This window comes from Castor canadensis, chromosome 9 (assembly GCF_047511655.1).
Source record: "Castor canadensis chromosome 9, mCasCan1.hap1v2, whole genome shotgun sequence".
NCBI classification, from domain to species: domain Eukaryota; kingdom Metazoa; phylum Chordata; class Mammalia; order Rodentia; family Castoridae; genus Castor; species Castor canadensis.
This window is the reverse complement of record NC_133394.1, coordinates 18,607,108-18,634,364: the sequence shown is the minus strand read 5'-3', so window position 1 is coordinate 18,634,364 and position 27,257 is coordinate 18,607,108. Positions and strand designations below refer to the sequence as shown.

General features: G+C 35.8%; 1 protein-coding gene across 5 annotated transcripts in view; it reads left to right on the top strand.

The window, feature by feature from the left end:
* Lrba (LPS responsive beige-like anchor protein) overlaps positions 1-27,257 on the top strand; it is a 615,537-nt gene that overhangs the window by 68,763 nt on the left and 519,517 nt on the right. For 4 of the 5 annotated variants that reach the window (XM_074041265.1, XM_074041267.1, XM_074041264.1 and 1 more), the window contains exons 3-14: positions 6,365-6,596; positions 6,809-6,909; positions 11,562-11,657; positions 15,245-15,366; positions 15,456-15,582; positions 16,171-16,290; positions 17,306-17,452; positions 20,038-20,235; positions 20,423-20,556; positions 22,227-22,335; positions 22,639-22,791; positions 26,025-26,193. In XM_074041265.1, coding sequence (XP_073897366.1) covers positions 6,365-6,596; positions 6,809-6,909; positions 11,562-11,657; positions 15,245-15,366; positions 15,456-15,582; positions 16,171-16,290; positions 17,306-17,452; positions 20,038-20,235; positions 20,423-20,556; positions 22,227-22,335; positions 22,639-22,791; positions 26,025-26,193 — 1,708 coding nt within the window. The remainder of the gene's footprint in view (positions 1-6,364; positions 6,597-6,808; positions 6,910-11,561; positions 11,658-15,244; positions 15,367-15,455; positions 15,583-16,170; positions 16,291-17,305; positions 17,453-20,037; positions 20,236-20,422; positions 20,557-22,226; positions 22,336-22,638; positions 22,792-26,024; positions 26,194-27,257) is intronic. The other variant, XM_074041269.1, reaches the window with a different exon arrangement.

Here is a 27,257-nt window from a genome sequence, read left to right as displayed (position 1 = left end):
CCTTGTTTTCCTGTGGCAAACTCTTACTTGGTTACGTTTTTTAATTTATTTTTTATGAGATTTGGGTTTTGTTTTGTAAAGTTCACTTTCTTTTAATTGCCAACCTTTTGGATTTAGGAATGCATAATGAAAAACCAAGAAGTATTTAGAAAGAGAGAAATGTAGATGAATCATATGTTTAAATATTTTTAACGGATCATTAAAATAACATTATGTTGTATACCTTAAAAAAAAATTAAAAAACTTTAAAGTAAAATTTTAAAAATTGAAGGATAACTCTATAAGGTAATTCTAAATGTATTTCAATTCCTTTGAATAATTGCGATTTGCTTCTCGAGAAAAGGTTGTCCATACAGGTATAGGAAGCTTCCAGGACACCAAATAGGCTTGGCCAAAATAGAACCTCTCCACAGCATATTATTGTTAAAACAACTAGCACAGAGAACAGAGAATGAATACTGAAGGCTGTAAGAGAGAAAAAACAAATAGCGTATAAAGATAAACCCATCAAAATAGCAGAAGACTTCTCAACTGCAACCTTAAAAGCAAGAAGTGTATAGAGTGAGGTATTTCGAGCACTGAAAGAAAACAATTTCAGTCCTAAGATACTCTGCCTAGTAAAACTATCATCCAGAATTGAGGAAGGAATAAAAGTCTTCTATGATAAAAGAAACTAAAACAATATATGGCCACCAAGCCACCACTACAGAAGATTCTAAAAGGAATCCTACACACAAAAGATGAAAAATATAACCATGAAAGGCTGGGAAGTATTAAACCTCATGAGAAGAACAGACAAGTGCTCAGAGAGTAGCATTGAATTGGCTGCACACACTCAAATCCTTAAACAACAAAAAGACCTAATGGCAGGAATCACTACATACCTCTTAATACTAACACTGAATGTTAATAGGTTCAACTCTCCTATCAAAAGATACCATTTGGCAAAAGGGATTAAAAAGAAAGACCTGACAATCTGTTATTTACTAGAGACCCACTTTATTGAGAGAAACAAACACTGGATTAGGGTGAAAGGCTGGATGTTGATTTACCAAGCTAATGGCCCCTGAAAACTGGCAGGAGTAGCAATATTTATATCAGATAAAGTGGACATCAAACTTAAATTACTCAAAAGAGATAAAGAAGTTCACTTCACTACATCAAAAGGAAATAACAATTGTCAACTAACATGCACCCAATGTCAGTGTACCTAACTTCATTGAACATACACTAAAGGACTTAAACTACATGTAGACCCCAACACAGTGGTAGTGGGAGACTTTAATACTCCTCTATCACCAATAGATAGGTCATCTATCAAAAAAAATCAACAAAGAAATCCTAGAACTAAATGACACCAAAGATCTGATGGAACTGATAGATGCTTACAAAGTATTCCATCCTGCAACAGCACAATATACATTCTTATCAGCAGTCCATGGAACCTTCTCCAAAGTAAATCATATCTTAGGGCAAAAAAGCAAGTCTCAACAAATAGAAGTAAATTGAAATAACCCCCTGCATACTATCTGATCACAATGCAATAAAACTAGAACTGACTAGAACTTAATAACAAAAGCAGCAGCAGAAAATACACAAGCAATTAGAGAATGAACAACTCATTGCTCAATGATCAGTAGGTCATAGAAGAAATAAGGGAGGAAATAAAAAAGTTCCTGTTTTTTTTGGTGTGGTACTGGGGCTTGAACACAGGACCTCCTTCACCTTGAGCCACTACACCAGTCCTTTTTTGTGATGGGTTGACTTGAGATAGGGTCTCATGAACTATTTGCCCAGGCTGGCTTTGAGCCATGATCCTCCTGATCTCTGCCTCCTAAGTAGCTAGGATTACAGTTTGTGAGCCACTGGTGCTTGGTGAAAACATTCCAACTAAATGAAAATGAAAGCACAACCTATCAGAACCCATGGGATACACCAAAGGCAGTCCTAAGAGGAAAGTTTATAGCCATGAGTGCATATATCAAAGATACAGAAAGATCTCAAGCAAACAACCTAATGCTACATCTCAGACTCCTAGAAAAATAAGAACAAGCTAAATCCAAAACAAGTAGAAGGAGAGAAATAATAAAAAATAAGGACTGAAATAATGAAATAGAGACCAAAAAAAAAAAAATTACAAAGAATCAATGTGACAAAAAGCTGATTCTTTGAAAAAATAAACAAGATTGACAAACCCCTGGCATATCTGACTAAAGCAAGGAGGGAAAAGACCCAAATTAATAAAATTAGAAACGAAAAAGGGAAGATAACAACAAACACCAAGGAAATCCAGGGAATCATCAGGGACTACTTTGAGAAACTATATTCAAATAAATTGGAAAATCTAGAAGAAATGGGCAAATTTCTGGATACTTATGACTATCCAAAACTGAATCAAGGAGGATATTAATCACCTAAACAGATCTAATAAGATGCAATTAAATTGAAACAGCATTAGAGTCTCCCCGAAAAGAATAGTCTGGGACCTGATGGATTCTCCGTTGAATTCTACCAGACCTTTAAAGAAGAACCCCTTAAGCTTTTCCATGAAATAGAAAGAGATAGAACACTGTCCAACTCATTCTATGAAGCCAGTATTACACTCATCCCAAAATCGGCCAAGGGCACATCCCAAAAAGAGAACTACAGACCAATCTCCCTAATGAATATCAATGCAAAAATCCTCAATAAAATAATGGCAAACTGAATTCAACAACATATCAGAAAGATCATTCACCATGACCAAGTTGGCTTCATCCGGGGATGCAGGGATTGTTCAACATATGCAAATCATTAAATATAATACAGCATATTAACGGAAGCAAAGACAAAAACCACCTGATCATCTCAGTAAATACAGAAAAAGCCTTTGATAAAATTCAGCACCATTTCATGATAAAAGCTCTGATGAAACTAGGAATAGAAGGAACATACCTCAACATAATAAAGGCTATATATGACAAACCTATAGTAAACATCATACTTAACGGGGTAAAGCTAAAACTATTTCCCTTAATGTCAGGAGTCAGACAAGGGTGCCTCTTCACTCCTATTCAACGTAATCTTGGAATTCTTAGCCAGGGCAATAAGGCAGGACGAAGAAATAAAAGGAATACACATAAGTGAAGAAATAAAAGGAATACACATAAGTAAAGAAGAAGTCAGACTACCCTTTTTGCAGGTGACATGACCTAAAAGATCCAATAAACTCCATCAAAAAATCCTATACACCGTAAATAGCTTCAGCAAAGTAGCAGTATACATAATCAATTTACAAAAATCAATAGCCTTTCTATGCACCAACAGTGAACAGATTGAGAGAGAATATTGGAAAATAATTCCATTTACAATAGCTTCAAAAAACCTCAAATGCCTAGGAATAACCTTAACAAAGGATGTAAATGACTTCTACAAGGAAAACTACAAACCACTGAAGAAAAAAGTCGAAGATTACAGAAGATGAAAAGATCTCCCATGCTCATGGATTGTCAGATCAACATAGTAAAAATGGCTATACTACCAAAAGTAATCTACATGTTCAGTGCAATTCCCATCAAAATCCCAATGACATTCATCATAGAAATTGAAAAATCAACCCTAAGGTTCATTTAGAAACACAAAAGACCGTTAATAGCCAAGACTATACTGAGCAAAAAGAGCAATGCTGGAGGTATCAGAATACCTGACTTCAAACTATTCTATAGAGCCATAGCAATAAAAACAACATGGTACTGGCGCAAAAACAGATATGAAGACCAGTGGAACAGAATAGAGGACCTGGATATGAATTCACACAGTTGTGCCCACCTTATTTTTGACAAAGGTGCCAAAAACATACGATGGAGAAAAGACAGCCTCTTCAACAAATGTTGCTGGGAAAAGTGGTTATCTGCCTGCAGAAAGCTGAAACTAGATCCGTGTTTGTCACCCTTTACAAATATCAACTCAAAATGGATTAAGGACCTTAATATCAGACCTGAAACCTTGAAGCTAGTACGGGAAAGAGCAGGAAGCAATAGACGTAGGCAAGGGCTTCCTCAGTAGAACACAAGTGACTCAGCAACTAAGAAAGGATGGACAAATGGGACTACATGAAAATAAATAGCTTCTGCACAACAAAAGAAATGGTCTCTAAACTGAAGAGACCACCCACAGAGTGGGAGAAAATCTTTGCTAGCTATACATCAGACAAGGGACAGATAACCAAAATATACAGGGAGCTCAAAAAACTAAATTCCCTTAAAATCAATGACCCAGTAAAGAAATGGGCAAATGAACTGAACTGAACTGAACTTTTTTAAAGGAAGAATTCCAAATGGCTAAAAAACACATGAAAAATGCTCACCATCCCTGGCCATAAAGGAAATGCATATCAAAACCACACTAAAATTCCACCTCACTCCTGTTAGAATAACTACCATCAAGGACATCACCAACAACAAATGGTGAGGATGCAGGGATAAAGGAATCCTCATAGATTGCTGGTGGGAATGTAAGCTAGTACAACCAGAGTGGAAAACAGTATGGAGGCTTCATAAAAAAACTAGAAAGAAATTTGCCATATGATTCAGCAATACCACTCCTAGGGATATACTCGAAGTAATGTGAGCCTATGTTTATTGTGGCATTATTCACAATAGCTAAGCTCTAGAAACAGCCAAGATGCCCCACTACTGACGATTGTATTAAGAAAATGTGTTATTTATACACATGTGGAATTTTATTTGGCCACAAAGAAGAATGAAATTTTGTCATTCTCAGGTAAATGGGCAGAACTGGAGAACATCCTCTTAAATGAAGTTAGTCAGGTTCAGAAGGCTGGAAGCCGCATGTTCTCCCCCATATGCGGGTTGTAGACCTAAAACAAATGGAGCAGTCTTATGGCATATGGTCACACTAAGGGGAGTCTGTGCAAGGGAGGAATAGGGGAAGGGAAGGAAACAAAAAACTTGAATGAGGTTGATGTGCTCACTGTACAGGAATGAATATAGAAATTTTAAACTGGTTGGGGCCACCATGGGAAGCAGACTATGGAGGAGTGAAGAGGACTGGAAGAGGCAATTAATTGGAGCTGTAATACACATATTGCATGGGAACAACACAAGGAAATTCCCTGTGTAGCTATCTTTATCTCAGACTTGCAAAACGTCATGTTTCTTGTTTGATCAAAATCAGAGAACAGGAGGGTGGATCAGGTTCTTTGAGGGCCGGTGGAGGGGTAGGAAGATGAATATGGTTCAAATAGTGTATACACATGTATGTAAATGTAAAAATGTTATCTGTTAAAACTGTTCCAGGAATCAGGGGAGGGGGAATGAAGGAAAGAAGTGGAAGCTGGTGGATTCAAGCATGATATATTTGATACATTGCAAAAACCTTTGTTAATGCTACACATGTACCCACACGGAACACAACAATGAAAAACAAAATGTTCCAGTCCTTAGAAAAGAACAACAAAAACCCCACAGTTGTGATTTGCTTAAAACTTACAGACCTTCTCTCTGTCTGTGGAGGCTCTGTGTGAGATAGCAGGGTGGGGAGTTATTCAATATTGGTTTCTTTGTACTTTATTTTTTATTAGAATTTGGTAGTAATTTATTGGATTTTAGATATTTGTATTTAAAATGACATACCAACTCCTAAAAACCTAACCAGTGAAAAACCAAATACCTGTTATAAAATTACCTGAAAACTCACTTTGAATCTCCTAGTACAAATTATAAATGAAGTGGTTTTAATCAGGTTTTCTAGATAGATTTCCTGATGAAACATTAGTGAAATAAATTTTCCTAATTTTTGCCTCTGGGTGTGTTACTAATTGTGTGTAATTTATAGTGATTATTGATGGGAAAGGAGAGGGACCAAAATGGGTATAATAAACCAGAGATTGAAAAATGCAAGCTCCAAGGTTTGTGTCCACTCTGAGCCTGTTTCAGCTTTTAACTTTTGTGTCGCTTATCTCCTGTTTACATTGTTTTGTGTAGTTCACAGAGGTGATAATTTATAACTGAAATACTGAATTAGAGGCAATTACAGAACTGCTCTAGATCTTTATTAGTAGCAGGATAGTGGGCAGTGATTTACCTAAGATAACCCTATATTTGTTTTGTTGGAAGATATTTTCATTTTCATATTCTAAGTCTTATGTAACATGTGCTATCTAAGTTTGAAGGTTTCTTAGAAATCTTTTTTAGAGCTGGGCTTTTTTCTTTTTTAATTTTCTTAGTGAATCTTTTATTGTCAGGGAGGGCAAGGAAGAATGTGTGTGGGTAGTTATTGTGATCTAAAATTTAGAAAGAAGTTATAGTGCTGTTGGAAGAAGTAATGTCTTCAATGTGTTTTTCTTTGATTTTTCTCACGGAAGCTGGTAGGAGGGCAGTTTGATTTGGAGATGAATTTCATTATCCAAGAAGGTGAGAGTATCACGTGCATGGTGGATTTACTGGAAAAATGTGATGTCACTTGCCAAGCAGAAGTCTGGAGCATGTTTACTGCCATTCTGAAGAAGAGCATACGAAATCTTCAAGTGTGCACGGAAGTGGGCCTTGTTGAAAAAGTTCTTGGGAAGATTGAAAATGTTGACAGCATGATTGCAGGTATGACTTTTTCTGTAGTACAGACTATATGAAGGAATAAAGTTTGATATTTAAATATTATCTTTTTCATTAAGCAACTTTTATTTAAGAGATATTTGAGCTTGTAGTATGTATTAGAACTTTGGTATCTAGGCCCTTAAATAAGCACATGTATTAACTCTTTAAGAAGTAGTTTAACTAGTTTAATTATTGTATTTTTTTTTTCTTTCCAGATCTTTTAGTTGACATGTTGGGAGTGCTGGCTGGCTATAACTTGACAGTTCGAGAACTAAAGCTTTTCTTCAGTAAACTTCAAGGAAATAAAGGACAATGGGTAAAACAGTAACAACAAAACCCCCTAAATACTGTGGGATTTGAAAGTGCCTCTCTTCTGATACATTAGTAGCTTATCAGTGACTGATACAGTTGCACACGAGTAAATGTCAAAGTGAGGAGAAGAGATCAAGTAAAATAGATTTCCTGGTATTGTCTCACAGGGCACTGAGATCTGTTCATTTTTTTCCCAGTGGTTTCTCTTTATGGAGTAAATGTCAAAGTGAGGAGAAGAGATCAAGTAAAATAGATTTCCTGGTATTGTCTCACAGGGCACTGAGATCTGTTCATTTTTTTCCCAGTGGTTTCTCTTTATGCTTCATTTTAGTTTATTTTTAAGTTTTTTTTGGTGGCACTGGAGTTTGAACTGAGGGGCCTCATGCTTGTTAGGCAGGCGCTCTTATCGTTTGAGCCAGTTCTGTGGTTCATTTTAGATTGGTTTTATTGCTGTAGGATCAACTTAACTTTTATTTCTTTTGCACTGTCTTAATTCTATCCATTGAAAATTTAAAATGTTTAAAAAAATCTTTTATGTTCACATTTTCTAGGCTCTCAGCAATGTTCAACCCTTGCCAATGTTAACGACAATAATAGTTGCTTCAGTTTTATTCTCTACTGATTCTATAATCTTGTCATTTTCTAGGTCAGTTTTTTATTCACTGATTTTTTTTTTTTGGTCGAGCTGGGGTTTGAACTCGGGGTTTGAACTCAGGGTTTTGTGCTTGTAAAGCAGGCACTCTATTGCTTGAGTCACACCTCTAGCCCATTTTTCTCTGATTGGTTTGGAGATGGGTCTCGTGAACTATTTGGCCAGGTTAACCATGAACCTCAGTATTCCCGATCTGAGCCTCCCGAGTGGCTGGGATTATAGGTGTGAGGCAACAGCGCCTGGCTTACTCATTGATTTTGTTTCTATTTATATATAGGTCACATTTTACTGCTTAAGGATTTTACACACAGTGATGTGATATTAGATACAGTGAATTGTATGTTGTTAAGTACTGAATTTTGTCACATTTCTTTCAAGATTTTTTTGTAGGTATATAATTGTTCCTGGTTTGGTTCCATTATTCTCCCTCTACTTCCACTCCCTTCTTAAAATGACTCTTAACAGGTTTCAATTTTCTGTATTCATACATGTATAGAAAATACATCAACCATGTTCACCCTCTTTTACCCTCCACCTCCTACTAATACCCTCTCCTGAATATGACTTGTTTTATATTCTTGTCCTTCATTGTTTAAGTTTCCATTATTCAGTGGGGTTTTGCCTTGGACTTTACATGTAAATATATGTACTTTAATCAGTCTAACCCTCTCTATTACTCTTCGCTTACCCTTTCCTCCCTACTCTCTTTTGCATTATTTTCTTTTCTCCTCCTCCCTCCCCCTTTTTTTTAAGGCAGGTTCTCACCATGTAGCCAGGCTGGCCTGGAACTCATAGTCCTCCTGCCTCAGCCTTTGGAGTGCTGGGGTTATAGGCCCATGACTGACTTCAGCTAGGTTTACACTGTTAATCCTAGGGTTGGTTTAGCCTTACTCTTGATGCCTGGCTCTTCTAGAGTCCCTACTGAATTACTCTAAGTCTCAGACATGAGACAGTGATAGTACAAGGTTGTGGTCTTTGAATGGTGTCTAATAGGTCCTGAAACAACTCCTAGATCTGTACTAGTTCAGGGAATTCTTTGATTTACAGCTCCTAGTGTCTCAGCCCTACCTTGTTGAGATTTACAATTAAGTTTAAATTTGTTATTGAGCAAGATTTCTGGAGCCTTTTCTCTGAATAGCACCTTTCTCTTGCAGTACTCTATCTTGAAACTTACATCCATCTCAGACTTCCCGTACTCAAGTTCTTGCTCTGCAACTCAGTGATTCCTTCAAGTTTTATTTGGCCTTGGCTTTTCCCTCCCTCTCTCCCGCCCTCCCTTCCTTTCTCCCTCCCCCATCTCTTTCTTCCTCTCCCCCCTTTCTTCTTTCCTCTCTTTCCTCCCTTTCTCCTTCATTCCCTCCCTGCCTTCCTTTTTCATGGTACTGTGGTTTGAACTCAAAGCATTGCATTTGTTAAGTAGGCATGCTACTATTCGAGTATTTTTCGAATCAGGACTCAACTGTTTATGCCTCGGTAGACCTACCTGGATGGAAATCCTTTTGTTAATGTTAACATGTAGCAGGGATGACAGGTTCATGTCACCACACTCAACTTTTATTGGTTGAGATGGGGTGTCACTGAATTGTTGTCCAGGCTTGCCTTGGATTGTGATCTTTCCAGTCTGTGCCTCCTGAGTAGCTGAGATTACAAGTGTGTAACACCACGTTTGGCTGGAAATAGGGTTATTTTAAACCCATGTGTTTTTGTTGGAATGAACACCAAGTGGAGCCGACCTCAGGTGGGAGTCTCGTCACATAATACACTCATATCCAGTGACTTAATAGTTCTCTCTTCAGTGCCTACTCAGGAAAGTCTCACATAGTTCCATAAAGAAATATACATGAGGATGTCCACTGAAACGTATTTTTGGTGGCAGTGAATTATCTGTGAATGTGTGTGTTCATGAGTAGGAGAGTGGATAGGTAAAGTGGATTGAAGGCACAGAATAGAGTATTTTATGCAATTAGAACCATTGCATGGATTATATGAGTAGATGCAATGCATAGGAAGAAAGTAACAAGCAGAACAATACATCTAACAGAACACCAGTTAATGCTAATAACACAGAAGTTCTCCAGACTCCATCCCAATCAATAAAAGCTGGGTGTGGTGATACTTGCCTATAATCCCAGCTAGGCAGGGAACATAAATAGAATTTCAGTCCAGGGTGGCTGGGCCATAAATGTGAGACCTTATTTGTAAGCGCAGCTCAAATCCCAGTACCACCAGAGGACTGAGACATTCATTATTATTATTAGACATTTGGGTTACTTCTGACTTTTGCTTTCATAGTAGTGTAGTGAAAAAGAAAAACCCTGTAGCTAAATCTATATCCACCTTTCTGATTACTGCTTTAGCATTGACTTTTTTACGTGTGGAATCAGTGCATCAGTGGATGTGACCAGTTTTTAAAAGACTCTTGATATGACAACTAAATTTTTTTTCTGAAAGAGTTTCCACTATACGTATTTTGAGTAGTGTCTGTGGCAAAAGGTGCTTTTCTTCTTTGTTCATTGGTTTATAGGAATGGATATTTGGAGGAATGGTTTCTCTATATGGAAATGCTACAATACTGTATTTGCCTTTGTGACTGCAGAGTTGTTTGGTTACTTTATTTCACTTTGGAATTTTTTTTAAAGCAATCAGTGTGATTGTGGTTGCTTATGATTGTGGTTACTTGTTACTAACTATATACTTTGTAACTGAGCAGTGTGGTTGATTGAAGATTTCTTGATCACTTAAGAGTGAAGCTTTCCTTTTAACATTTAGAATAAAAGGTTGTTGAACTTTTATACAGTTAGTAATGATAACTTACAACAGCAATCAAAACAAGATGAGGGCAAACTAATAATTTTACTTGTAGTTAGACCTTGTTTTGAACTTTTAACTAAAAGGGATGTCCTGTACTTTGTCAATTTGCTTATCAACTGATTAAAATGATAATGTATATGCAATTGTCCTTTACCTTTTCTTATAAGTGCAAATGTGATTTTACATTTTAGTTCTTTGTTGTTTCATGTATTAGAGACTTGGGAGCAAAGAAACATGAATCACTTAGACGCGTCATAACTTATACATGCTGTGTAGTAGAAGCATATTATAGAATAAAATATGATAGGAAAGTTTAACCTACCTTTAGGGTTTAGGGAACACTGCTTTGGGAATGTGGCCATTGTGCTGAGCTCTGAAGGATCTGGGAGAGTTCCTTGGTTTGGAGGAGAGTAAGTAGGCTTACTCAGCACATTTTAAGTAGAAGGTGTAGTTTATACTCAGTCCCTTTTGTGGAAAGAAGACTGAGAAGTCATTGTGGAGGGAGTACAGAGAGCAGGGGAAAGTGAGATGCAAAATGAGGCTAAAGAGGTAGATAAATATCTTACAGGCCATTTTAAGGTTTGGTGCCTGTTTTAAAGGCAGTAAGAAGCTGTTGGAGAGAGCATAATATCAGTGGTGAAGGTGTCATGGTTAAAACTATGACCTCTGGAGTTAAGACTGAATTCAGATCCTGGTTCTTCCAGTTACTGCCTCTGTGATCTACAGCATGTTCTGCTTCACCTTCTTCCTCTATACAATTGGGATAACATTGGGATCACACCATAGGATGGCTATGAGGTGAAAATATTACACTGTATTTAAAATACTTTTAACTTTGGAACATAAGTAAACATTACTTAAGTGTTTGATAAATTCAAAAGTGTTTTAGAGAGGGGTGAGTGGTGGATTGATGTAATTTGTACTTTTGAAAGATCATTTTCTCTGTAGTGTAGAGAAGAGTTTTCAAGTGTCAAATATTGACTCGCATTTACCAAACACCTAATATGTCTTACAGTATTACAAAAATGGCATAGAATGCATTATTTCTTTAAGATAGTTGAAAATAGCGTTGTGGTTATTATATATGTTTTTAGGTTATAGCATTATTTATTATTGTGTGTATTAAAACATGACCATATATTAAAATGAGTGTTTTGTTTTGTGGTGAATGATGCGTTTAATGATTTTCGTAGCCTCCACATGCTGGGAAGCTGCTGTCTGTGTTAAAGCATATGCCTCAGAAGTATGGGCCTGATGCCTTTTTCAACTTCCCAGGGAAGAGTGCTGCAGTAAGTATATTAATGAGGAAATCACTCAGTTTTCCTTTCTTTTGCATTCTGAAGGTGCAACCCTGTAAACACCATGGCAGGTTCTGTGTTAGGTAGAAGCTTCTCTGCATTAATCATTATGAAGTTGAGCTTGTTCCTTTTTCCTAGTTGTTAGGGAAGTGAAAGTGGTTGAAAAAGATGCCCACTCACAGCTTGGGTCAGCCATGAAATAAAAGTCTAATTTTTTTGTATGTATCCATGTGTTCCTATGAAAATATCTCAGCAACCTTAAGTAGCTGTTTGTATATAATTTCTTCACTTTCTTTTTGACCATCTTTTTCTAGTCATAAATTTTTTCACCCCTGTTTCTTTTACAACTGGTATACACAATGAGAGTAACTCTTTGAAACTTCCAGGCAAGTTTTCCTGAGTTATGAGTGAATTATTACCAATGTTTTTATTTGTTTGTTTGTTTTGCTTTGTTTTTAGAGACAGGTCTATCTATGTAACCCCAGGCTGGCCTTGAACTCACTGTGAAGCCCAGGTGGGCCTTGAACTCATGATCTTCCTTCCTCATCACTCTCCTGAGCGCTGGGATCATAGGTGTTCATCACCCTACCTGGCTAAAACAAGAATTTTTCTTTTTTCTAGTGTTGGGGATTCAACCCTAGCCTGGTGTAGGCTAGGCAAATACTCTACCACTGAATTATATCCCTAGTCCCTTCTAGTAATGTTATTTTTGTTTGTGAGTTTATAAATAAGACAATTAGGTATGATTGTGATATCTATAATGGTTCAAACTATTACAGGAGCACATTATATACTGTGTGTGTGTGTGTGTGTGTGTGTATATGTATATATATATATAAAATATATATATATATATATATATATATATATATATATATATATATATATATATATATATATTTTTTTTTTAATGGAAGCTTTTTAAATCTCATTATCATAGTGGTCAGTAAGCCAAAACCTGTTTGTTGTTTTTTTAAAGGATAAAAAACTTTTTATTCTGTTCTTTGTCCAAACTAATCTTTCATTCATTTTTAACTTGAGTAATCATAACATCTTGCTTGCTTATTAGGCCTGGTGTAGCCAGACAATATCTATGTAAAGATAAGTATATGTTTTAAAAGGACACTTGTGATATTATGTTTTTTCTTTTTTTTTTTAATGGGACTGGGGTTTGAACTCAGGGCTTCATGCTTGCAAAGCAGGCACTCTACTGGTTAAGCCACACCTCCAGTTCAAGTTTTCAGTTGTTTTATTTTGCTTTTCTCTTGCCCTATTGCTCAGGCTGGCCTGGAGCTCACAATCCTCCTGCCTCAGCCTTTTGAGTAGCTAGCTTATTTATAATATTTGAATGTTATATGTAGAATACTCTGTTCTACCAGAAAAAGAAAGTATTCATGGATAAATTGTTTTTACAGAACTTTCACATTAACTCTGTTTTAGTGAGAGTAAACATATGTATATACTAAAATGTCATATTTTATTTTTTTCTCAATGCAACCTTTATCTAAAAATCAGCCAGTCAAGTCTCAACAGTGTTACTACATTAATTTGGTTCTGTGATGTCTCTCATGTTTTATGGCATATCTGATACATCTAAAATAAAATATATAGATGTGTGTACCTACATGCATATGTAAGTTATAATAAGGCTTTCATAGTATTATTTTTAAGTTTTATTGAGATATAATTCACAATACTATACATAACTTACTTGCAGTATGCAATTTAATGGGTTAATGTGTTTACAGTCAGTTTTAGAACATTCTCATCACCTCCACAGAAACCATTGCTGGTCACAATCTGTTTCTATGGATTTGTCTGTTCTGGACCATGCATAGAAATGAAATCATATACCATGTGGTCTTTTGGGATTTGATTTTTTACCTAGCACAGTATTTTCAGGGTTCATTCATGCTATCACTTGCATCATCAGTACTTCATTCCTTTTTTATGGCTGATATTGTGTGGACCTATCACACTGTTGTTTAATCATTCATCAATGAATGAATGTTTAGTGTTTCTACTTTTTGGGCTCTTAGCGATAATGCTACTATGGACTTTTGTGTACAATTTATTATTTGGAGATCAGTTTCATTTGTATTGAGTATGTACTTAGAAATGCAATTTCTGGGCCATAGGGTCTTTGTTTAACAATTTGAGGAAGTGCCTGAGTATTCTACAAAGTGACTGTATCATTTTGTAATCTCATCAGCAGTGTATGAAGTTTCCAGTTTCTGTAAATCTTTGTCAACACTGGTTCATATCTGTCTTTTTCATTATAGTTATAATAGTGGGTATAAAGTGTTATCTTATGTGTGTGCACATACGTGTTTTCTGTTTTTGCCAGTGCTAGGGATCCATCTCAAGACTGTGTGTGTGCTAGGCAAGTGCTTTACTACTGAGCTACATGCCTCCAGCTCTGTCATTGGAGTTTTGATTTATATCTCCTTAATGACTAATGATGTTGAGACTCATGTTTTTATTGACCATTTGTGTATCTTGCAGACATGCTATTCTTACCTTTTGTCCACATTAAAATTGTACTGTCTTTTTATTACTGAGCTATAAGAGTTCTTTATGCATTTTGGATGCAAGTCCTTCATCTGGTACTTGATTTGCCGTATTTTCTCCTATCATATGGCTTGACTTCACTTTTTAAATGGTGTCCTTAAAAGGACAGTTTATAATTCTGTGAAGTTCAATGTGTATGTACTTTCTTTTGTGACTTGTGCTTTTGGTGGCATAATTAATTAGGGCTTGACAACCTAAGGTCACAGAGACCTTACACCAGTACCACATAGTCTTCATTACTGTAGCTTTCTAGTAGTTTTTTTTTTTTTAAATTAAATTACTTTTATTGTTTTGCTTTTGTTTTGGTGGTACTAGGCCTTGAACTCAGGCCTTGTGCTTGTTAGGCAGATGCTCTGCCACTTGAGCCACACCTCCAGGCCTGAGGTAGGTTTTCAATTTGGTGGTATAAGTCATCCAATTTTGTTCTTCCTTTTAAAGACTGGCTATTTAAGATACGTTCCATTGTATAATTTGATCTTTTAAATAAAAATTTAAACGGAATGGGAAGCCATTAGTAAAATGACTTTTGAATGAAATTTGAAAATTTTTAATGAACTAATCCTCTTTAGTTTTACACTTGTGGTTTATAAAAAGAAACTTTTACCAAGCTTTTTCTTTAACTTTTTTCTTTCCATTCTTGTCTGTCTTTATCAAATTTTCTCTTTTTATCAGATTTCTAATTTTATATCACTGCCTATCTTTCTTAATTTTAATCTCTGGATATGTTTGTTGTAAGAAATGAAGTAGATATGATTTGTGTTTCTTGTAGGTTACACTGAATGTTGCTTTCATTTAATCAAATTATCATTACTTTGGGAAAATTCAAAAGTTTAAAAAAATCTTTTAGACTCTGCTTTCAGATATTTTAGTCATGACATAAAGTAATATTTAGTAGAAATATATATATATGTAAATATATATATATATAACATCATAAAGTCTCATTTTCATGATTTCAATGATAAGATTTTTCATGCAAGTCAGTAATTCATTGTTCCTTCATTTAGGCTATTGCATTACCTCCCATAGCCAAGTGGCCATACCAGAATGGTTTTACTTTTCACACCTGGCTGAGGCTGGATCCTGTAAATAACATCAATGTAGATAAGGATAAACCCTATTTGTATTGGTATGTATTTCTATAACTGATTAGTGTTAAGGTCTGGCTTTGAAAATGAGTATATTTATAGGTAAAAAATCAAAACCTATTCTTCATAGTTTCAGAACCAGCAAAGGTCTTGGTTATTCTGCTCATTTTGTTGGAGGCTGTTTGATTATAACATCAATAAAATCAAAAGGAAAAGGGTTTCAACATTGTGTGAAATTTGATTTCAAGCCACAAAAGGTATGTATGTAATCTTACGGAGCAGTAGTTATGTTAATAAGCTCTGTGAGCTCTCAGAGTGCTCTATTTTAATGGTACTCATATAACATGGTATTTTGCAACCCAGTTTAACTGTTTCAAAAATGGAGTGTCAATCAGTAGATAATTGTTAACCTCACTGATTTGGATCATAAAATGATTGGATATTTAGTTACTTACAGAATATAAGGAAAATACAAAGAGAAGATACCAGTGGTAATTGTTTTAGTAGTGCAAATTTAATATGTTTTCTTTTGTACCTTAAAATTTAGAGATTAGTAAATGATTCATCAACAAAATGTGTAGATAGGTATGTAGTCATATACATGGGAAACTTTTCACATTTGAAAGAAACTAGTAGATTTTTGGAGTATGTTTGAAAATTTATATTAAAAGGTTGGAAAAATTATTTAGCAATTAAGTTCTTGTTAGTCAAGGACCTTCCTGAATAAATTTTGTTCTAGAAGTTGATACTGGATTTAATAAAGGTACTTTAATTTTATTTTTAAGATTAGTTATAGTTTACCATTTTTACTTAATTATTGGGAAAGTAATTTTTTGCTTTTCCAGTGGTACATGGTAACTATAGTTCACATTTATAACCGATGGAAGAACAGTGAGCTTCGATGCTACGTGAATGGCGAGCTCGCCTCCTATGGAGAGATCACATGGTTTGTCAATACCAGTGATGTAAGTAGTTTCAAAATATTACTGCCAAAATTATTCTGGATAGAGCAGATATAAGGATTTATATGTATCAGTGGCTATATCCTAACGCCATTTGGGTCATTGGTTCTCTGATCAAAATAAATTTTAGCTTTACTATAGGGCTCTGATCATTTTTATGAATGAGTGAGATGATAAAGGCCCATAAATATTTATATGGTTTTCAGCATTCAAAGAGATAGGTTAGAATGAAATTAGAAATGGTCTTACTTTTCCCTAACAACATTCATTTTATAGAAAACTTTAAAAAAATCCAAAAACCTAAAGAATATTACCACAAACTCTACCACCCATCCACATTCACTCTTTGCTACACCTACATACATATTACATAACATTAACCTTAAGAACTCAGAGTGTTATATCAGACATACTTAATTTTGAATCCCAATTCTGTCAGTTATTGATTATACCATGATACTTAGTCCACAGCCTCAGATTTTTTCCACCTGAAAATGGGCAAAAAGTGGTATGTACCCCAGCAGGTTGTTGTGATGATTAAATGTGATAAGGTACAGAGATCTGTTAGAGTGCATTGCAAAGGATGTGCAAGCAATGAATGTCAGCAATCTCTTTTTTAATATATGAAAGGGCTCAGAGAGAAAGCTGATTCAATAAGTCCCTAACCAAGCTCATTATTTTGCTTGCTGTGGCAACACATGCTCTTCTTTTTGAATTTTTGGTTGCTCAGCTAGAAACCTGCAGAGCTGTAATGATTTCCCTGATTCCTTTTTTTTTTCACCCCCAAATTGTCTTCAGTTGTACTTACTGTATTTTGGAAAACTTGTGTTATCTCCTTTTACATGGTATCTGTTCAGATCTGTACTCTAGACAGCAGTGAGTGAAGTGAAATGCAAAATGAATTACTGTTCTATTCAAACATAGTTTAGAAAGGACAAGATATTTACACCAATGCAGGTGTTTATTATTCCTGGAAGGTATAGTTTTTTTTTTTTATAACCTTCTGTTTTCTTTACAGACCTTTGACAAATGTTTCCTGGGCTCTTCGGAAACAGCAGATGCTAACAGAGTATTCTGTGGCCAGATGACCTCGGTTTACCTTTTCAGTGATGCTCTTAATGCAGCTCAGATTTTTGCTATTTACCAGTTGGGTCTGGGATACAAGGTACTTTATTTAGTGTTCACTGCTTAGCTAGTGTTCATTGGGCTCCATGTGGGTTATGCATGGGGAGGTTCACCTTGAGTAGTTAAATTATACATCAGAGTTACCAGAAGTACCTGCGGGATGTCAGAGGGGTCTTAAGGATGCTTCAGAGTTTTGAGAGAAATATGGTATACTTGACCTATGTGGGGCACTGAGCAAGCTATGAATGAGCTTGAGTTTCAGTTTTATTTCATGCTTCATTTCTTTTGATGATGTCCTATCTTTTAAAAGTTGACATGTAAGATTGTAGCTACTCATGTGGTACCATATGATTAGGTATTTATATATATTTACCTACCTACCTACCTATACCTACATACATGTTACGTAATGTTCATATAGACATATCTGTATATCTGTATCTATCTGTCCATCCATCCATCCATCCATCCATTCATCCATCAATACACCTATCCTGTGTAAACCTCAAAGCATATCTGTCTCCTTTAGTATTTCTTTTTTCTTTTTTTTCTGGGGTAGGGGTGGGAGACAGTACTGGGGATTGAAATCAGGGCCTTGGGTGTACCACTTGAACCACGTTCCCAGCTCTTATTGCTTTAGTTTGTTTTTAATAGTGTCTCATGCTTTTGCTGAGACCAGCCTCAGTCTGTGGTCTTCCTACCTCTGCCTCCTGAGTAGCTGGGATTGCACCACCACACCTGGCCATTTATCATTTCATTATGGTGAAAACATTAAAAATCCTTTTTTCTAGCTTTTTTGAGGTGCATAGTTATTTTACTGTGCACACCAGAACTTTATCCTGTTCAACTATATAACTTAGTACCCACTGGTCAACTTTTCTCTATCTCTCTCTCTCCTCACTACTCTCCCTAGTCTCTGGTAACCATCATACCATTATTCTACTCTCAGCTTGTAAGAGATCAGTATTTTTTAGAGTCCACATATGAATGAGATCATGCAGTATTTGTCTGTGCCTGGCTTATTTCACTTAACCTTTGTCCACCAGTTCCATCAGAAATGACAAATGGTATCAGAAATGACAAATTTCATCTTTTTAAATAACTGAATACTATTCTTTTTTGTATATATACCGTATATTTTTCATCCATTTATCTGTTAGTGGACACCTAGTTGTTTCTATTTCATGGCTATTCACAATACAGTAATAGTAAGAAACTTTAGTAATCAAGTTCCAATAGTGGATAGAACAACCATACAGAAGATCAGTAAGCAAACAGAGGATTTGAACAGCAGTGGATGATCCAGCAATACCAGTCCTGGGAGATATACCCAAGGGAATGCGACACAGATTACTCCAGAGGCGCCTGCACACCCATGTTTATTGTAGCGCTATTCACAATAGATAAGTTATGGAAACAACCAAGATGCCCCACACTGAAGAATGGATCAAGAAAATGTGGTATTTATACACAATGGAATTTTACTCAGCTGTGACGAAAAATGAAATCTTATTATTTGCAAACAAATGGATGGAACTGGAGAACATCATTTTGAGCAAGGTTAGCCAGGCTCAGAAGGCCAAAAATCGTACGTTCTCCCTCAAATGTGGACTTTAGATCTAGGGCAAATGCAATACTGTTGTTGGACTTGGGGAGAGCACATACGGGAGGAATGGGAATAGGTAGGAAACCCAAAACATGAAAGTGTTTGATGTCCCCACTGCAGAGGAGCTAATACGAAACCTTAACACAACAGAGGTCAATATGGGAAGGTGATCAGGAACTACTGAAAAGGTCAGGTAGAGATGAATCAGTTTGGGTTGTAACACGTTTGTACATGAAAGCGATGCTAGGAATCTCTCTGTATAGCTATACTTATCTCAGCTAGCAAAAACGCTTTGTCTTTCTTATTATTGCTTATGCCTTCTTTTCAACAAAATTGGAGAAGAGGGCAGAACAGGTTCTGCCTGGAAGTGAGGGGGGGTGGGGGAGAGAGGGAGGGAATGGGGGGCAGGGGGGAGAAATGTCCCAAACAATGTATGCACATGTGAATGAATTAATAAAAAACTAAAAAAAAAGAACAGCAGGTAGACCAGTTAGACTTAGCAGGCTTATGCAGAACGTTGCACACAGCAACAGTACAATGCATATTTTCTCAAATGCACACAGACCATTCTCAGGACAGGCTGTGTGGTGGGCTACAAAACAAGTAGTAACAAATTTAAGGAAATTGAAATCACACCAGTCACCTTTATTGACCACAGTGGAATGAGACTAGAAATCTAAGGAAATCTGGAAACTCCACAAATATTTCGAAATTAAACAATGTACCTTAAATAATCGATGGGTCAAAGCAGAAGTGGCAAGGAAAATAAGAAATTATCTTGACAAATGGAAATGAAAATATGACATGTTAAAACTTACCTGATTCAGCAAAAGTAGTGTCAAGAGAGAAATTCATGGTGGTAAAGAGTAACATTATATGGAGGAATCCTTTTATTTGATATTGTTAGAAAAGTTAACAGTATCATATTTCCTTAAATTTTTATATCTGTGTTGATGTATTTTTAGATTTATCTTGTGTGGTAGATCACCTTAATTGTTCTCTATTTTATTAACTCACAGGGTACGTTTAAGTTCAAAGCAGAAAGTGACCTTTTTCTAGCTGAGCATCACAAACTTTTATTGTACGATGGGAAACTCTCTAGTGCCATTGCCTTCACATATAACCCACGGGCTACAGATGCTCAGCTGTGCCTTGAGTCATCTCCTAAGGACAACCCTTCAATTTTTGTTCATTCGCCACATGCACTTATGCTCCAGGTACTGTTCTTTTAGGAATAGATCTAATAGAAATTTTTAATGAATCATTAAGGTGTAATTAGGTAGCATCTGTTAAACACATGGAATGTCGTGTTTTTAGTGTTCTTGCAGTTCCTATTGTGCTTTATTTTTAATTGTTTTAGAAAAGAAATCATTGAAAGCTTTATTGTGTTTTTTATTTTCCAAGGATGTGAAGGCAATTTTAACTCATTCCATCCAGAGCGCCATGCATTCAATTGGAGGTGTACAAGTGCTGTTTCCCCTTTTTGCACAGTTGGATTATAGGCAATATTTATCTGATGAGGTTGACTTGACTATCTGGTGAGTGCCTTTTTTGTTTGTTTGCTTGAGACAGTGTCTAATTATATGAATTTCTCATGGATATGTATTATAGTGAAACTATATTGTAGTGAAGTAATTATGTTTCATTTATTAGTTGAGAAATTTAAATGACTTTTCCATTCTCATCTTTTAAAAAATTCTTTTCTTTGATTTCTCCTTTTATACACAATTTGATATCTACTACTAATATATACGCTTAATAATGAATAATTTTTTCTAGTTCATTTTTAAGCAACAGAAGTTCTTTTTTTTCCTCTAAAAAGGAATGAGGTGTCAGATCTAGTATTGGCAAACTGCTATTTATTTATGTATGTATGGGATGTGTTGGTGGCTTTCTATGTACTGGCTAACTGCTGTTTATGTATACATGCATATGTATATATGTTGATGTCTTTCTATGTTGCTCAGGCTAGCCTCCTCAAACTTGATATCCTCCTGCCTTACCCTCCTGAGTAGCTAGGAACACAGGTTTGTACCACTATGCCTATCTTGCTAACTGTATATTAAAGAATTAAATTACCCTTGACATACTAACAGTCAAGAATTTATAGAAATTTAGTAGAATTTTTTTGTCCTATTTTAATACAGCTCAGTTCTCCTTCCTTCCTCCTTCCTTCTTTCTTCCTTTTTCCTTCCTTCTTCCCTCCTACCTCTCTCCTTTACTCCCTCCTTCCTTGCCTCCCTCCCTCTTCCCCCTTCTGTCTTTTGTTTTTATTCCAACTTTTCAACATTCTTACTGAATGACTGGCAGCTACAACTCTGCAATGGAGGAGGAGACTGGCTGCCATTTTTGCTTTATCTGTGGGACTCTCAGAGCCTTTGAGAAGGCCGTAATAGGCCGTAATAGGCTGGCTAATCTTGTTCCTTTCTCTTTGTGATAGCTCTAAGTATTGTGGGTAGTACAGAATGATTATAGCCCCTATTCTCTTTTAAAATTCTTCAAGACTGGAGAATTAATGATTTTCCTGTTGCTAAAGTGAACATACTTCTTAAATTAGTGTTGAAGGTCCTCAAGTTTGTGTCCAGGTTTGCTTTTCTTTCTTTCTTTGCTGTTCCTGAACTCAAGGCTTTGTCTTGCCAGGCAGGTGCTCTGCTGCCTGACCCACGCCTTCAGCCTTTAACTTTACTTTCTTATCTTCCCTTCATGCACTGTAGGCCAGTCTGGGGGCTGACATGTTGAGGATTTAAACCTTTGTCTGTGTGCTCTTTTTCCTCCTTTTGTATACTGCTTCTACAGGTTTGACTATAATGCTTATCTAAGTTATTTATCATTTCTATTACTTGTTTTTTGGACATTGTTCATTTTTCTCTATATAGTACATGTTTATCATATGCTTTCTAAGTTACTCACTAATGTTTGTGATATAGTATATAAAGTAAATATTTGTGTAAATCTAGTCCTACATTAGAAATTTAGTTCAGAAATAGAACTTCAGTTTCTTTGTAATGGAGAACTTTTTTTTTTGTGATGTCTGGGATTGAATCCAGGACCTGACATATGCTAGGCAAGCACTGTACCACTGAGCTACACCCCTTCCCTGAAATGGAGAACGTCCTATTAAAAGATAAATGGAAGGTGACATCTATTTAACCTGATTTAAAAAAATAGAATAATCCTTTTCAAAACAGTGCCTTTTTCCTTATCCTAGTACAACCTTGCTGGCGTTCATCATGGAGTTGTTGAAGAACTCAATTGCTATGCAGGAGCAGATGCTTGCCTGCAAGGGTTTCTTAGTAATTGGATATAGTCTTGAGAAGGTAAAGTATGAAATATTTATGATTTTGATTCTTAATTTGCAGGCATGTACTTGTTCTTCTAAGTGATTAAGAAAATTTGTCTGCAAGTATGTTGCTTTGGTTTTAGAAAAATTACTTAAAATAGCATTTGGTTGCTTCCCCTTGCTTCCATTCCTCTATTAAAGAAGTGTGGTAGTAAGCCTCATGCCATCTTTAGCTTTGAGTGTACTTTGTGGACCAACTTTTTTTCTGCTGTTAACAGCCTTTAATTTACTTACCTTGCTGTGGGTTAGTAGTAACCTTTAAACATTTTTTTTCTCCCAGTCTTCCAAATCCCATGTCAGCAGAGCAGTACTTGAACTTTGTCTCGCATTTTCCAAATATCTGAGCAATCTGCAGAATGGGATGCCCCTACTCAAGCAATTGTGTGATCACATTCTTCTTAACCCTGCCATATGGATTCATACCCCAGCAAAGGTAATACAGAATTGCTTTTATTTTACTGTCTTTGCTAAGTTTTCTATGCCTGAGAAAAGTGATAATTAATGAGGATTTTCTTTTATCCTTTTACATACTAGTAGTACATAAAGTTTTTGTAAATTGCCTTTTTTGACCAAAGGTACATTTTTGCTTTTCAGGAATATTTGGAAGTAAATCAAAATCAATCTCTCTCTCTCTCTTGAACCATCGTTGATATTTAAAAAAAAATAGAGCTATAGTCTTTATTTTCTTATGTTAATATTTTATTTTATTCCAAGGGTGGAATGTTCCAGTGGAAATATCTTTCCTCACAGCTGTAGGTCTATTCCACTGCATATAAAATTCCATTTCTTAACAGATTGATCTCCACCACGCTACTTTTCTTTACACTTTTGCCCTATAGCAATGTGATGAACTGAGTTTCATTCTTATAGGTATTAGCTGAAATATTACCCTTTCCTTGACAGCATGATCAAATCATTTTAATTTTACATTAATTCAAATTATAGCAATACACTATATTTGTACCAACTAAATTTTTAGTACTGTGACAACAAACCAGTTACTGCTATGTGAATATAAATGAATTTGTGGTAAAGTAATGGACAAAATCTTTAATAAATCCTGGTGCATTAAACAGTCCTAATAATTTAGTAGTACTGTTATTAAGCAGATCTTGAAGTAGAGAAATTGGTTTTTTTTTTTTTTTTTTTGGCAGTACTGGGGATTGAACTCAGATCCTCACACTTTACCACTTGAGCCACTCCACCAGCTCAAGAAATTCTTGATTACATTGCACAATTATGTCCACATTATCTATGGTTTTTGTTAGGTGTGTGGTATTTCAAATCCAAATCCATTATTTTCCCCTTCTTCCCCTCCCCTTTCATCCTCTTGCTGTGACTATCATTGTTTGGTTGGAATAGCACACACTTATTTTAGTTGTCAGCAAAAAATGCCTGCAGACTTTCTTGCTTCTCTAGAGTCATAATATCTTATTTTCAGCTGGTCTTTTCAAATGTTAAAGAGAAAAACAGCTGCTGACCCTGATTGCCATTTGGAAATAATCAGAGGAGGCAGCTGGAGGTTGTAGCTTTTTATCTCCAGGTTAGATTTGACCTCTTTCTTTTTCATGACCTTCAGTCTTACTTCTTTTCAAGGATTGTTTCAAGTTGCTTTTTAAATCTTTTAGTAGACACTTTTTTGTCTTACTAACCAGCATATTTTGTCTCTTTTGAAGTTGTCAGTAATCTTCTTATTAGATACTTAGTTGTAGGGGAATATTTTCTTCATTTCATCATATGATTTCTTTAGGTTCTTAATATTATTGAACTTTGTTTCTTACCTTCTCCTTTTTAAGAACATTTCTTAATTTCCTTTTTAGAATTTGCAGTTGATACTAAACTTGCCTTCTGTTGCAGCTCTCTGTTTTGTACATCCATGAGGGTTTTATTTGCTTTTACTTTATTATAAAGATAGTTATAACAAGTGATAGATCCAGATTTTGTGGTTTGCTAGGGTGGGAGGGAGCTCTTTAAGAAAAAGCATAAAATTATAATGCATCCAAGACTAGCCTTAGATTTTTGGAAGGAGCATGTATACATAAGTGGTCATAAAATTTAAGCTTCATTAGCTTCCTAATAAATCCACCTATGGTTGCTAAAGTAAGTTTAAGGCAGAGATGTATGAATCAACTTTTGCTTTGGAAAAAGGAATCAATAATGTTTTATAATTTTCATTTATCTTAGCTCTGCTCAGAGGCTGTCTTTTTAATGACCTAGAAAGAGACTGGAATTTTTTTACCTACAATAGGTCCTTTGTTTTACTTAGTAAGTATTTGTTGAGTGACTACTTCATGCTGAGCACTATGGGTAGAGTAGAGAACAAGACAGACTTGATTCTTGCCCTCACAGATTTTAGAATTAGTGAGAAAGATAGGTATTACACAGTTTGTGTTCTTATTGGATTGCATAATGAGTGAGGGAAGATTTATTCACAATTGCCATGTTTAATCTTGAGGTCTTCACTTTCATTCATCTCTGAATGTAGCTATTAGGTTGTATTTTTCTTTTACCACAGTGTTTGCTATTCTCAGTAGACTTTCTCCAATGTTGTGTTTCTTTGTCTAGTTTATCAATTTTCTGCCAGAATTCCTGTATGTTCTTAACATACCACTCTCATCAGATGGTTTCTTAGTCTCCCAACTTTAAATGGTTTCCTGTTATTTTTGGAATGAAGTAGTCCTTTATCTTACGTTAAGCCTTCGTGTCAATTCGCCTTTCTAGGAAGGTTTTCTGATTTAGACAAGATTGGGTGTGTTCAGGGTGGTATGGCCATAGAAAGGTTTTCTGAGTTAGAAACTCAAATATCCTCAGTGGATAGTCAGGTACCAAAGGTTCTTGAGAGCAGTGGTTCTCAGTCTTGGCTGTTGAGACAGATCAACTGGGAAAGGATTTTAAAGACAAAACTAAAATTTCACTTCCTCCCCCCAGATTTTGATTTCATTAAACTGGGGTGTGATTCAGGCATCATTATTTTAAGTGTTTGTTTATTTATTTAGTTAGTTAATTTTGGTGGTATTAGGGTTTGAACTTGTGCTTACTGGGCAGACACTCTTACCACTTGCGCCATACTCCCAGCCCCAGACATCTGTACTTTTTTTTCATGCCTTAACTGAAATTTTATTTTGCATGTGATGTCCAGTTTTTATTTTTTATTTATATATTATTTTTATTTTATCGTTTTTACATTTACTCACATATGTATACATTGTTTGGGCCACTTCCTCCTTCTGCCCCTCTGAGACATTTGTATTTTTAATGTGGATTTCTTTGGTTCTGAGTGTTTTCTAATATTGAGCATATTTTCTTTTTTTGAGCAGTGATGGGGTTTGAACTCAAGGCCTCCTGCTTACTAGGCAGGCACTTTACCATTTGAGCTGTTCTACCAGCCCTGACATCTGTATTAAAAAAAATATTTTCTAGGTCTTTTTAATACATATTTAACAATAAAATGAAAGATTCCTGACTTCAGTAGGAGAGCAGAATAAAATCGGTGAGAGCCATGATTTCACTCAGTTTTGTGTGAAGATGAAGTGTGCAGAGTGGTCGGGTAGCACTTAAAGTTCTTTTTTTTTTGGTGCTACTGGAGTTTGTTTTCAGGTATTAATGGAAATGGAGTAAAATGCTAATGAGCTTTTTTGATTTAACCTCTTCATTTTGGTTTTGTAGGTTCAGTTGATGCTGTATACTTACCTGTCCACTGAATTCATTGGTACAGTCAACATATACAACACTATAAGGAGAGTAGGAACAGTGCTTCTCATCATGCACACGCTGAAGTACTACTACTGGGCAGTGAATCCTCAGGACCGAAGTGGTATCACCCCCAAGGGATTAGGTAGATCCTTGATGTCCATTTGTTATGTTACTATGGCAAGCCAGGATTGTTTTGAAACCAGTAATGTACTATTTAGGAAGTTTTTCTAAATCTCATCATGGCAAAATTTTATTATAATCTCATTAACAGTTTTAATCATTTCTTCCAAATTGTGGTTGTCAGAGGTTAGTAATCTGCTACTTCTCTCATGTGAGTTGTTTGGGGAGCAAATATGCTAGGTTAGTTGTAAGGCATCCGAGCAAATGAGCAGAAACTTTTAATGAGTTACTGCTATTTCACTGAGATTATTTATCTCAGTGAGATTCATTGGAAACAGTGTTTGGGGGAGATGCAGAATTCTTATAGAAGTGGGGGGTATCCACTTCTAATAAAGATATAATGAAATTATAAAATTTCAGTATTTTCCTGTATCAGCAGGACTGAGTTACTAAACAATATTTGCCATGTCAGTAGTTCATGGAAAGAGTAAAAATAAAATTTGCATGTACTTTTGCAAAATCTGCTTCAAACTTGCTTGTATCAAAAAAGAGAGAATAAAGTGGCACTTTGAAGTACAGTTTGGTGCAGGGGTTCAGAATACAGCTGTAGGACCTACTTTGCCTCTGTATTTGCTAATCGTTCTGTGTTAGTTGTTTTCATGTGTTCTCTCCCTTGGTAGTAGCAAGCAGCTAGCTTACCTTCATATTCTCACAGCCTTAACTGCAGCAAAAGAGCGTCTTCCTTTATCAGGTGTTTTCAGGAAAAGTATTTTAGTCTTCTTGTTGCTCATTGTCTGATTGATCATGTGCCCGTTGAAATGAGGAAATAGGGTCTGGGGCACCAAGCAATGTACATTCACTTGTAGTCAAAGGCTTGGTGAGTAATACAGACAGTTCTCATGCTTCCATATACTGTTTATGTAATCTTTGAAGTAAACTCAGGTTATTCTCAGAGAACACAGTATCTAAAGTTAGAAAGCAGTGAGGACACAAAGAAACGCATGATTTATTTAGGTTGGCAAGGATGTGGTATACTGAGCTATGGCAGAGCTTCTGACGATGCTTCCATGGTGCTCCAGAGTATCA